The 12931-nt window shown below is 47.3% G+C and overlaps 2 protein-coding genes across 2 annotated transcripts in view; both read right to left on the bottom strand.

Moving 5' to 3' along the window:
* Positions 1–213, bottom strand: part of EIF3F (eukaryotic translation initiation factor 3 subunit F) — an 8956-nt gene extending 8743 nt beyond the window's left edge. Inside the window, exon 1 of the mRNA XM_015417376.1 lies at positions 7–213. Within this exon, the coding sequence (XP_015272862.1) occupies positions 7–174 (168 nt within the window). The 5' untranslated portion in view covers positions 175–213. The remainder of the gene's footprint in view (positions 1–6) is intronic.
* A 6880-nt stretch (positions 214–7093) lies between these two features.
* Positions 7094–12291, bottom strand: LOC107115637 (transmembrane 9 superfamily member 3-like; the record flags this gene model as incomplete). Its single annotated transcript, XM_015417375.1, has 5 exons — positions 7094–9275; positions 11290–11366; positions 11516–11599; positions 11962–12108; positions 12223–12291. Coding segments are annotated over 5 exons (445 nt in total), but the record flags the coding sequence as incomplete, so codon positions are not given.
* Positions 12292–12931: the final 640 nt, after the last annotated feature.

The raw sequence follows: 12931 nt of genomic DNA, 5'->3' as shown, positions 1-12931 counted from the left end.
CGGCGCGGCCTGGGCCGGAGGCGCCGCAGCCACAACAGCAGCGGCCGTGGCCGGCGGGGCGGGGAGCGGGGCCGGAGCGGGGGCGGCGACTGCCGGCGAGGAAGGAGACGGAGACGGAGAAGACGCCGCTGCCGCCGCCACCACCGGAGGAGCGCTGAGCGTCGCGGCCGCCATCTTGCCGGGAAAGGGGCGGGCGCAGCGAGCGACGGCGCTGGGAGGCCGAGCCGGGTGTCCGTCACCTTCTCTTTCCGGCCGCGCGAGGGCCCGCCTCCTGCTCCCCACCCCACCCCCTCCGAGGAGCCGCGCGGGAGGCGGGAGGGGCGAGGCCGCCGATTGGCCGAGAGCGCCGAGGGGGGGCGGGGCGAGGGCGCTTCGCTTCTCAGGAAGGACCCGCGGTCGCTTAAAAGTCCCCGCCCGCTCGGTCCCATTGGCTGGGTGCCCTGCCTGTCCTCACCTCGCCCATAGCCATCAAAACGGCCCCTCTGGCTCAAGACCGGATTTCCGGGTTGATCGATTCGCTCCACCCCCGCCTTCGAGCGGACGCGGCTGACTGGCTCTGGGGGGTGGGGGGCGGGACGTGCGGCGGGGGGCGTGTCCGGCGCGCCCCTCCTAGTCCCCCTCCCGGCGTGAGGCGCCCTCAGGCAGGCGGCTTCCGGCTCGTGGCGGCCCCGTGGAGGATCAACGGACTCCGGAGACGCCCCGTGGCCGCGGCCGCCTTGCCTAGGCCGGGCTCTTGCGGACGGAGGCGGGCCTCCCTCTCCTGCTGCGACGTCTCCTGGCGGCCTTGGAGACACCTTCGTCGGCCTTCCCCGAAGACGCCGCCGCCGGACTCAGGCGCGGCTCTCCCGCCTTTCCTGGTCGCTCCTTCCTGTCTTCCGGCCACACGCCGCGTCCGGGGAGAGTCCCGCCTTTATATCCCACCAGGCCAGGACTCCTGGCGGCAGGGGCCAGCCTGCAAAGGCCCGGGATTGGCAACTGCCCATAACCTGCCTATAGAACCCGTGCTCCCTGTGAGCGGTGGAGTCTCCTCGTGAGCAGAAATCGTACTCTGTGAGCTGCTGGCATGAAAGTGGTGAGCCAGGGATTGGGCTCCTGCATCAGTGAGTTTGCTCTGGAGCCCCATCCCTTCCTGAGCAAAGGCAAAAATGTGAGCCGGAGGCTAAAAAACTGTGAGCTAGCTCACACCAACTCAGCTTAGAGGGAACACTGCAATGCTCCCTCTAAGCTGTGGAGTCTTGTGAGCAAAAGTTCTACTAGGTGAGCTGCTGGCATGAAAGCTGTGAGCCAGCGATTGGGCTCCTGCATCAATTAGTTCAAATCTTTGCTGGAGATGTGGGAAAAATGTAGGTACATATCTTCTTATCTGGTGGAGATGTGATAAACTACAACCTTACTGGAAAAAAATCCACAAAACCCTAAGAGAAGCATTTAAAATAAATATCCCTTTAAAACCTGAAATATCCCTACTAAATATGATTCCGGATAGTATAAAAAACCACAAATCAATAATAACATACATTTTGACAGCAGCAAGAATATTGATAGCAAGGCGGTGGAAATCGAAAGCTATACCATCTATAAGAGAACTTAAACACAAGATTTTGGACATTGCGGAAATGGACAAACTGCGTTTAGAATTGAATAATAAACCAGAGAATGTATTCTGGAAAAGATGGAAGAGTATATACGACTGGCTAAAACACAAAAGAAAAGTATAATTTGTGAGCTAAATGCTAGTGAAAAATTTATTTTGAAATTGAAAGATTTTTGGGGATGTATAAATGTTCTATTCATTATCATATCCTATATATACAGACTTTGTGGAATGTAAAGGTGAAAATAAGGAAAATATTTTTTTTTTAAATTAGTTTGCTCTGGAGCCCCATCCTTCCTGAGCTAAGGCAAAAATGTGTGAGCCGGTGGCTAAAAAAACTGAACTAGCTCACACTAACTCAGAGGGAACACTGCAATGCTCCCTCTAAGCTGTGGAGTCTTGTGAGCAAAAGTTCTACTTGGTGAGCTACTCTGGCATGAAAGTGGTGAGCAAGCAATTGGGCTCCTGCATCAATTAGTTTTCCCTGGAGCCCCATCCCTTCCTGTGCGAGGACAAAAATGTGTGTGAGCCGGAGGCTAAAAAACGGTGAGCTGGCTCACACTCAGCTTAGAGGGAACACTGTGTATAACCCCTTTTTGTTCCACAGTCTAAGGCAAGGCTCACCTGCGGCATTTCAGAGATTCCAATACATCCCAGAACCCAAGAACATGCCAAAATGGCTCTTTCACAGCTAGCACAAGGTATTTGTCTTATAAAAGGGGAGAGTCCCACTCTCAGTCCTCATTCTTGCAAGGCAAAGAAACTGGGGCAGCTCTTGAGTCGGGTGTGACCAACAGCCCATGGGGAGCGTAGGTTTGGATCACCATGATTTCTGCTCTTTTTCTCAAAATAATGCAGCTTTTAGGGAAGACAGTATTTCATCACTGAATATGTCACCAAACAGACTCAGTCCCTCAGAGGAATCAGTTCTTTCATGTGGACTTCCATTCTGCCCCACCAAATCCACACAGATGATACAGTTCTGCGAGGACCTAGAGTCCTTTTTCTGCCATCTACACCTGATAGGGTTGCCAGGTCCCCCCCCGGGGGGGGGGCAGGTCAGGGAAACCCCCGCTCCATGGGTTTGTTACCCGCCGGCCCAGATCGGGCTGCCGGGGGAACCCCACCCCCAAGGTGCCGGGATCATAGCGACATGACCGGCGGCATGATGACATCACCCGGAGGTGTGACTGGAGAACAGCTGCTGCCAAAGAAAGACAACTCTCAAAGACTACTTTTTACAAACAACTGGACTCAGGTCCCACACAGGAATACGAAAAAGAACTAAACAAGATTATAAAGGAATTACCACTGCACATTTAGGAACAAATCCTGTCAGACACACCACCAGAACCTCGACCGGGTACCTTTTATCTTCTACCCAAAATACACAAACCCGGCAACCCAGGATGCCCCATTGTCTCACTATGGGGGTATCTGGATAAATGGGACTCTCTTCTAAGACCCTATATGCCATCAACACTCCTAGTTCTGAGGAAAATACAATCTTTGAACAACCTTCCAGAGAATACTGTTTTAGCCACCAGGGATGTGGAATTTCTGTATACTAACATCCCACACAAAGATCGATTACAAACCATAAGGAATATAATTTCTGACAACAGAGCTGACCTTGCCACCAAATTGTGCCATTTTGTTCCCACCGCAAACTACTTCATTTTTGGTGAAAACCTGTTCAAGTTGACTCCTGGTCAAGTTACTCTCAACAACACTCTCTTCGGCAGTGATATGTTTATTGAAAGCAGCAGATGAGCTAATGCCTAGGGATGCCAGCCTCCAGGTGGAATCTGGGTGTCAGACTCGGGCCTTAAATAACAGGTACATAGTTGGCACCTGATGATGTATGGTGCTTAAGACCTGTAACCTTCCCCATTATTTACCTGCTTCTCTCTGCTTGTGTTTGCTTATTGCTGCCCTTGCATTCCTGAGGGGTGTGTGTGCGTGTGTGAGAGTGAAATAGGGAGGCTGCTTAGTAATCTTCCAAAGAGGCCTCAGAGACATTGTTCTCATGAGAAATGTCCTTGGAGGAAAGTCTGCACCTGGCTAGCTAGTGGTTGTGTATCTTTCAAGACCACGGTAGTGATGCTGACGTTGAATGCATGGAATTTGGGGTTGCAGCTATACCTTGTGTTTCCCGCCTTGCAAATCAGTCCTAACAAAGAGTTTGAACCCACAGCACCTCATATCTCTAAATAAAACATTCACTGCAGAAGTGTGTGTGGAGAGTGATTTGACTGGGAACCTGACACTGGGGTCCCCCAGCAGTACCGCTCATCTCCAAACTAGAGAGATCCGTTCCCCTGGAGAAAATGGATGCTTTGGAGGGAGGGCTCCATCACATTGTACCCCACTGAGACCCCTGTACCTTCCCCGGCTCCACCTCCAGCCTGGAGCTGGCAACCCTACCCCCCCCACACACACACACGGGGCGCTCAGCTTGGCTGGCTTTTGCACTTCCCAGTCTTCCCCGGCAGCACCCCTGGATGCCCCACTCATAAAAGAAATGCATTCTGTTTCACACAGTGTCCTGTTTGTTTCCTGTAGCGGGCAAAGCAGAAGCCAAGGATTTTGTGGGACAACCAACTGTTCAGTTTAGTCAAAAAGAAAAGTACAAAAATAAGCTTTTCATGTCGGAAAACATGAACCAAATCATACATAGAAATCCTTATGTTTTGATACGTAGGCCTTGATTTAAAGGGAAAGATAGGCCTTCTACTGATAGTAACGGAGCGTCTTTGTATCACTGTTTTACAACATCCAGACCTAGAACATACTTCACTAGCAGCATCTCCCAATTTGCCTCTTTGTGAGTTTGAAGGGAAGAAGTTCCATTGAGTTCTGGCTACTGTCAGCTTCTACCTTGAGTTCCATGATGACCAAAAGACAGGACGACGACGCTATAGATCTAAAAATAACACAGTGGCGCACCAGCCACTGAATACGCAGCCTGCTTCAGAGCGCTGCTCCTGCCACTATTGCCTTTCCCCTTCATAACATTTTGACATTGCCCAGAAAGGGCTTTTCAGATGGTTGAGTTCTGGTCATGTGCATTACCCAGAGAGCATTTTTTCCTTCATGCCTGTTACAGCTGCTCATCTTGCAGTTGTATAGGGAAATGTGCCATCACACACTGATGAAAGTTGCTCCTCCCCCATCGGTACAACTCTGTGTGTGATTTTTCATTTTATATAACAAGTGCTTCAGCCAAGAAAAGTGGGGGTTAATTTATACACAAAGAAGTCTGAAACATATTCCTAAAATTGTATCCAACACCAAGAACTTGCAGCAAATGGCAATAGCTCTATTGCAGTTATCCTGATTTTGGCTTGGACCATTTTGGTTGCACTGTGCTAATGCAAAAGGCAGCACTCACTTAAATAAACCCATTCATTTAAAAATACTGCTGTTTAGACAACTGAAGTAAAAGACAGCAGTTCTAACTGCATTCTGCCTTACAGCAGTTGTGGCTGATGGCTATATCAAGGATTTATATATACATTTATATATGGTGGAAATAGCAAGGATTTCCCCTTGGCCAAGAGATCCATCCTTGTTAAGCCTGTGAGCACTTTTGGAATAATTCTTTTTTTTTTGGGGGGGGGGAGGTGACACCACAAAAGGACTGCCATGAGACACAAGGGCCAACCCCAAGATGCTGGGACATAATATAAGCCAGGGGTCCCCAGCCCTTTTGATTCTGTGGGGGCACCTCTGAAATTCTGACCCCACAAAACAGCTCCTGCAACAAGAAAATGGCTGCCACAAGAGGTGAGGCCAAGCACAGAGTCTCAGGAGGGGAGGTCATGGAGAACTGGAGCAGCGATTCTTCAGCCCTTCCGCCAGAAGACCTGTTAACAGGATGCTATCTAGAACGTTTCTCCTGGAACTCATCACCGTCTGCCTTGGCTTTCACCATCCTGGATAATTCGGTGTCAACTGCAAATGTGGCCACTGCACTGCTCACCCCTCGTTCCAGATCACTTGTGAATAAATAGTGCTGGCTCCAATACCCCCCCTGCTTCCCTCCCTCCCTCCCTCCCTTGTGAGAGCTGCCCAGTTATTCCCACTCTTTGCTTCCTGTCATTTAGCCAGTTTTTAATCCATAAGAAAATCTGTCCTCTTATCTCACGACTGCGAAGTTTCCTCAGGGGTCTTTGGTGAGGTACTCTGTCAAACTCCTGGTATGTAATGTCTACTGGATCACCGTGGTCTACACAGCGGTTCACTTTCTAAAAAAACTCCAAATGGGATGGGCATGCTGGGGACTCTGTTGTAAGCCTGTCTCCTTACAACAGAGGCAGCCCTTCCTGAACGGGCATTTTGGAGGAGAGATGGTGTGGGAAAGAAGCAAATGGACGCTGGAAAACACACGAGTGGGTGTCATGGTGCCTACAGCCTTCAGCAGTTGCTACCAGGTTTTGACACACACACACCCCGGCCCACAACCCCTCCTCATCCGTTCATTGTCGTCCGTAGTATCCCTATAAAGGAATTTTGCAGATAACGCTTCATGGCGATACAGCTGTTCTTTACCGTTCTGAACAAGTGACTACACTGAACCCGAAATGTTTTTAGGTCTCATATTGGAACTGTTTGGTCCTTTCCCAGTGGCTCTTAGGACTGTACAGGCCCAGGCAAAGGGCATCTTCCTTGGAAAGCCCTGCAGGTTCACGCAGTCTTCTGGGAACCCACCTCACAGAAATATTACCCTTGACGCAGTCGGAAACGCCTCTGCACGGTGAGCGCGTGGTTAAGAAATGCTGCCCGGAGTGCACAGCAAGTTCTGGCTACCAGAACAATTCTTTTCCATTTTGGTTCCATGACAACTGCAAAACAAGTCAGGCACCTTGGGATCAGATGAAAACCACAGGATTAACACTGAGAGCTCATGGGCACCCACCTCCCTGTCCTCGAAGCCCGGCACAGAGCTGGCACAGGGAACTCCAGCACCAAAGAAAAGGAGCGGCCATGCAGGACACAGAGGGGGCCCTTCCATCCAGGAGGCCTGAGGCCCTGATCCAGTCAGGATCTGTGTTGCATCTGTATGTAAAATGCCCGGGGGTGTTTGTGTGCATGCGCTCTGCAGTGTTAGGTCTCTTTTTAGAATGAGCAGTCCCGGACACGTGGGATTTTCACCATGATGCAACCTATGGCTGTTTTCAAGTCTGCCTTCTACACCAACCCCCCTGTTTTAAGCACCGTCGGCAGCACAGCAGCTGAAGCACCTGGGAGGCAGGAACAGGAGATGGTAAAAAGCTGTAAACCCAAAAGGGTGACAGACACAGGGGCTGCCATGAAAACGTTGCACAAATCCATCTTGCCGTGGGGTCTCCTATTCTCTCTTCCTGCGATCTGACTCGCAACCAAACCCGGGATTCCCCTACCAGTCCTATCCATCACCCCCTGGTCCTTTTTTTCTTAAACATACTGGGAGAACAAGTATATAAAGTAAGCTTATTGCTTAATTGCCTATTTTATTCAGGTAATAAAATTTGTTTCCCCTCCCGGTACAGAATTAGGATCTTTTGGGGCACAGAAAACACAAACCAAAGAATGAAGGAGAGAGACAGAAAACAATCATTAATGAGGTCAAGCAATGTCTCACCTGTTCTGATATGTCCACTATGCAGAATGAGGTACCACCTAGTCTGCCTTACAAGGAGCTCCTCCTGAGAGTTCATATTACGGCTGAACCATGTTAGACCATTGTAATGAGGTTTGTACGCAAGCCACACTGAAACCAAATGAGCAGCACTGGGTGGATTCCCCTGGCCATATTACAGCTGAGAAGGAAAACTGTACAGTAAGTTGAATGAACCGCAAAGACTAACAACTGAGGGCCCCCAAATCATTTAATAACTACCATCTATTTAGACGACAGGCAAAGAACTGCAGGCTAAAATCTGAAAATGGATCACGGGATTTGATCACACTGGTAACATTTCCAACTAAACCCATTCACTGTAAATTATATTTACTTCTCTTCTTGCACAACTATTTGCAAATGAAAATAAGTCTCCAAGTGAACTTATCAGGGGGGAGGAATCAGTCATGACGGCCCACTGTCACTCGCGGCAGTTTTGTCTTTTAGGAACAGCCACAGCCAGGCACAAGCCAAAACTAATCTCATGCCTTCTCTAGAAACAAGAAACATTTCTTTGCCAACCCTCTCCCTCTTTCCCCTACACCTTTTCCGATGCACCAGGGTACCTCTTTCTAGAGGGAAGGAAGAAATCCCTGCAGCTGAACTGCGACAAATCCTCAGGCTTTTGGTACACTAGCACTTTGTACAGAAACAGATTTTCTGCAGCAGTGCTTTTAAAAATAAGTATGACCAACAGTTAAGTGTATCTAGCTTTCCCCCCCACAATCAGAACATTTGTCTGAAAAGTTTATTTTCATTTCCTGAACACTTAAAAGCAGCACCACTCAAGATGTTACACCAGTGTCCGGAGGGAACCAAACAAAATTAAATTGTTATAAATTACAGGTGTTTGCTTCTGAGAGAGTTTTGGTAAACAGAAAACAAGACAAACACAGACTGTGAGGACCACCCCTCCCCCAATATCTCATGCAACAGCAGGCAAGATGTAAAAAGCCACCTAAATCCACACATTTGTACACTGTATCATCAGAAAAAAGTATTCTTTAGTAAATCTGTACAACCAAATACATTTGGGAGCTACATCTAAGTTACATTATTTAATGTTTTATACACTTATTACCCCTTTTACATCATCAAGAAACACTCCAAACCTTGGGGGACGGAAGGGAAGAACCAAAAAAAGGAAAAAAGAAAAGAAAAAGTAACAGAAATTATAGACATTCAGTTATTTGTTTTAATCTAGACCTCCAAGTATTTAATAAAAACAGATTGCATCTTCTTTTAACATTTTTTGCTTTCTAACTGTACAAACAACTTACAGTGCAGAGAACTCCACCTTTAGTACTCAAAGTTTCTTTGGATGGATCTCAGATATAGCTGGATATTCCTTTAAAGATGAATTAAAGGGAAATTGGTCCAATTAGACTGGTAAGTGATGTCGCATGCAAATTATCTGCCATGTTTAAAAAACATGTGTATGTGTATTACGATGACACTGCAAGTTAATTCTGGTAGCACCCAGCGTTACTTTACCTTGCCAAACAGCATTAAAGTTGGAGGGAAGGAATCCTTCTGGAACAGCCTTTTAAGTTCCAGGAACTGATCCGCTAAGTTTTAAAGAACTGCCCTTTCACTTTCCTTTTTAATTGAATGGAACAAATGCTTAAATACAATTTTGTCCTCTTCACTGAAGAGAGCTAAGTCTATTTCAGCTTTAATGTGCTACGTTTTGGGAAGTTTAGCCTGTACTGTGGTAATGCCTACTGAATACAATCCAAGCTTTTGCTGAGAATAGTTTGAGAATGTCAGTAAGAACGCAGGATCGATGAAAACAGATGTTGCTTTAAATGATCCACAAAACAGAGACCCACAGAGTGCCCAGTGTTACACACACGTTTCTTCTTGCGCTTTTTGGTGTGCAAGTTTATATACTCTGCCCCTCCCCACCCCACCCCCAAAATGTTGACTGTTCCAGAGTTCAGGTTTCTTAGTCAATTTTCACATTAGTGTAGATTTTTCGAACAAAGGCACTTGTTCCCATATAGCCAATAGCTCCTGCAAAAACAAGACAAAATGTCAGATAAAAGTCGCTGAAATATTTATTTTATGTATTTCTATCCCACCCTCCCCAGCAAGCGGGCTCAGGGTGGGTTACAACAGAATAAAACAGTTAAAACATCACAGTATACTTATAATTAAAACCAATAGACCCCAATAACACAATCCACAAGATGGCAATTACAGTTTGGCAGGGTCACCTACACGAATCCAGCATGTGTGCCCAAGATGGACCAGAATGTTGGGCAAGTATACATCACCACTGTCAGCAGCAGGGAAGGGCTTCTAATGTCCTGGCCCCACTGCTGGACCTCCTGAGGGCACTGGTATTTCTGGCCACTGTGTTGGACTGGATGGGCCTTTGGCCTGATCCAACATTGGCGTCTCTTATGTCTCTTATGTTCTTATGTTCAGCACAGCTGAATTAGTGGAAGCCTCGAAAAATGAGTGGGGCAAGGTAGAGTGCAATAACAGCCACAGTCCCAGGCACAATTTTCTGGGAGTACATACCAATGGATTTTGTAAATAGGTGTACCATCAGAATTAATTTTTTTTTAAAAGGTCACGTCAACATTTTGCCCGCTGCCCGCAAAAAGGAAATTATCTGCCCAATTTATTGGTCCCTAAGGGCTGTTTAGAACAGTTCCCATTGACCATGCCATGCTGACGGTGCTTGGTGTGGATTCTGTTCAGCGTGGAGTGAGCATTTCTGCTTCAGCTTCACACACTGTCCACGTGGAGGCTGCAGCTTCTCAGAAGTCACAGAAAAAAAGTACCTCCTGTTCATGATCCCCATGCATGAACGCGCGCGCGCGCGCACACACACACACCTCTGGATTTGCCCTGACCCAAACTATGCCCCTGGGCATGAAGAACGGTTTTAGTGAGAAAAATGGGCTCTCAGGGGACGAAAAGATGTGGGCTTAGGAAGACGACACCGGGGCTTTTCGGAGAGAGACGGAAGAGTGAAGGGAGCCACCCAATGGGAGGAAGATGGGACTCTGGGATGAGAGAGGGGAAGGACCAAGCCAGTGGGGGGGGGGGGGGTAAACCACCTCCCTCTCTTAGCTGAGCCAAGATCCCACGGCAGACCCGCCCCCCTGGGAAGCTAGCACAGGACCCTTCTCCTCACACCAAGCGCTCCTGAGACAGACCTGGTGCTGAAAGAATGGACGGCCCAGGCCAGGTGGCTTGGTATAGATGCCCATGATAAAAAATACGGGTTAGACTCTACACGCTGAAGCACGTGACGGCCTCCCAGCCTTCCCTTTCAATCAAAAGGAGTCCTGGGATGGGGACACAAATTTGAGCAGGAGGAAGGGGTTCCCACACAGGCCATGTGAGAAGCAGTCAATTATATATTAAAATATCAAATAAAAACTATTAATTATATCCATTCATTCACACACTTTGGCACATTCCTATGTGGCGATAATGTAAAAAATCCAAAGACTTTTTAGCTTTGATCAACCGTAATCAAGCATGCTAAGGTATCAGAGTGATTTAACTGCTACAACTGGGAACAGAAATCAAACCTCACCCCGGTGTAGGGTTGCCAAGTCCATCTTCCACCCCCAGCAGGGGACTTTGGGGGCGTTCCTGGAGGGGGTGGGGCATCCCAAACGTGATGACATCACGTTGGGGATGTCTGCCGCCCCCCCCCCCCCCCCGTGCGCCGGATCTCCAGAAACGGTAGTTCCCTGCACTTAAAGTAGCCGGCAGCCGGCATTTCCCCTTTAAGAGCAGCTGCGTATCCCTTTTAAGAACGAAGCTGGCATTTCCCTGCAAGCTTGCAGAGTTCATGCTTGGGATGAGGGAGAGAGATGGGTGGCTGTGGGTTTTGGAGGTGGGGCTTCCAAAACGGGGGACCCCTGGCAAACCGGGGGGGTTGGCAACCCTACCCCGGTGCCCAGGAAGACTGCTTCTGATTTCACATGAAATTCAGAAATCCAGTAGAACACAGACATGAAGAAAGATACAGCCTGAGATTCTGAATTCATTCTGAACTTACCACACATTATTCCCAAGGCTGTGCTAAATACTGCCATATAACCAAAGTAAAATGATGTCTGAAACAAGCCATACATTCTGGGGGGAGAGAGAGAAAACAGAACACTTCAGACACATCAGGTTTTTACTATTTCTCAATATAATTTGGAATCCAGTAATCAGAAGTTTTTCAACATGAAAATTTCATTAACTAAAAATAGAACACGCAAATGTCAAAGGCTACTTACTTTGTTTTGAAAAAGTAGTAATAAAAGGAATACATGTAAACATAAATTGCGGTTGAAGCAGCAGACAGAAAACTCGTCCATTGCCTGAAGGAAAAACAAACACACCCAGATATCTCAATTAGGCAGAAAACGGTTCTGCAAACAATGCAGTATCCTCACACTCCAAGACAAGAATCACTGCAGAATGTCATTAAAATCTGTAAATCTGCTGCTGTGAATGAGAAAGAAGGCCATTTGCACCGTTTTGTAAGGTGATGTCCATGGATTTGCTTTTGTGCAACTCCTTTTTTCCAGTTCTGTCCCTTTCATATCTAAATGGACAAGGTCTTTTCAAAAATACAACTAACACTGGAGACTCTTCAATTAAATAGGCCAATATTTTTACCTAGACTTGCTTGCTGGCTAAGATTGCCCAATTAAAAACAAAACACAAAATACACACTTACCACCTATAGTCCTCGGCATTTAGTAGGAAGTATGTACATACGATTGTCACACAAACTGTCACGATGCAGAGGATAACCAAAACTAGCATCATGAAGCCATAGACATAATAGATTTTGTAAGCCCAGAAGGAGGTGAAGATAAAATACCTAAAGAAAAAGACTTTATTATACAGACATGCATCTTACACTAGACCACGCTGATGAACATTGTCTAAGGTTGCTGGTAAACAGTTTGCTTATTTTTTACATAAAAAGACTCACATTTCAATGAAAATGGATCCAAATGGGAGTATCCCACCTAGGCAAACAATAACAGCGGGTTCCATAAACCTGAAAAGCAAACAGAATTGACCTCATTCGACAGAAACTAATGGAGTCAGGTGCTTAATTACAGAGTGCTTCTGTAAAATCAAAGGGAAGATTCATAGCTGATTTAAGGAGGTGTTTGCAGAACGTTCTGAGAGGCCTTCCAGGGGCCCCAGATGGTTGGGATCCAGATATTCTCTTTGGGATTCTGCCAGCAGAAGGTTTTTGTCTAAGATGAATTCCACAGCCACGTTCTGCAGGCAATCAGTGCTCAGGATTCAAACACCAGTTCACTGGCAAATCCATCCATTTAAGGAGGCAATTAGTGCTAGTCCCAAAGCGTGATGGCAACTCTAACTTAGGAAGAATTCATGTGACTCTTTGCCTCCTGTTCCTTGCTACTAGCACAGCTCAGCAGCACACCTGGAAGTGCCAGTCATTATTTGTTGCAGCAGAAAGCCAGAGCTCTCCGGCATATGATAGAATAGGAACCACTGAGACTTGGTTGGGATGATTCTCACGACTGGGACGTGGTAGTGGACGGGTATGAGTTGTTCAAGAAAAACCGGAAGGGCAGAAGAGGAGGCGGGGTGGTGCTGTATGTGAAGAGAGGGCTAGATTGTCAGGAGGTTCCAGAGAATGGGGTTGACAGCCCCGTGGAAAG

This window comes from Gekko japonicus, unplaced genomic scaffold (assembly GCF_001447785.1).
Source record: "Gekko japonicus isolate JY-2015 unplaced genomic scaffold, Gekko_japonicus_V1.1 scaffold2339, whole genome shotgun sequence".
NCBI lineage: Eukaryota > Metazoa > Chordata > Lepidosauria > Squamata > Gekkonidae > Gekko > Gekko japonicus.
The sequence above is the reverse complement of the archived record's forward strand: the minus strand, read 5'-3'. Positions and strand labels throughout refer to the sequence as shown.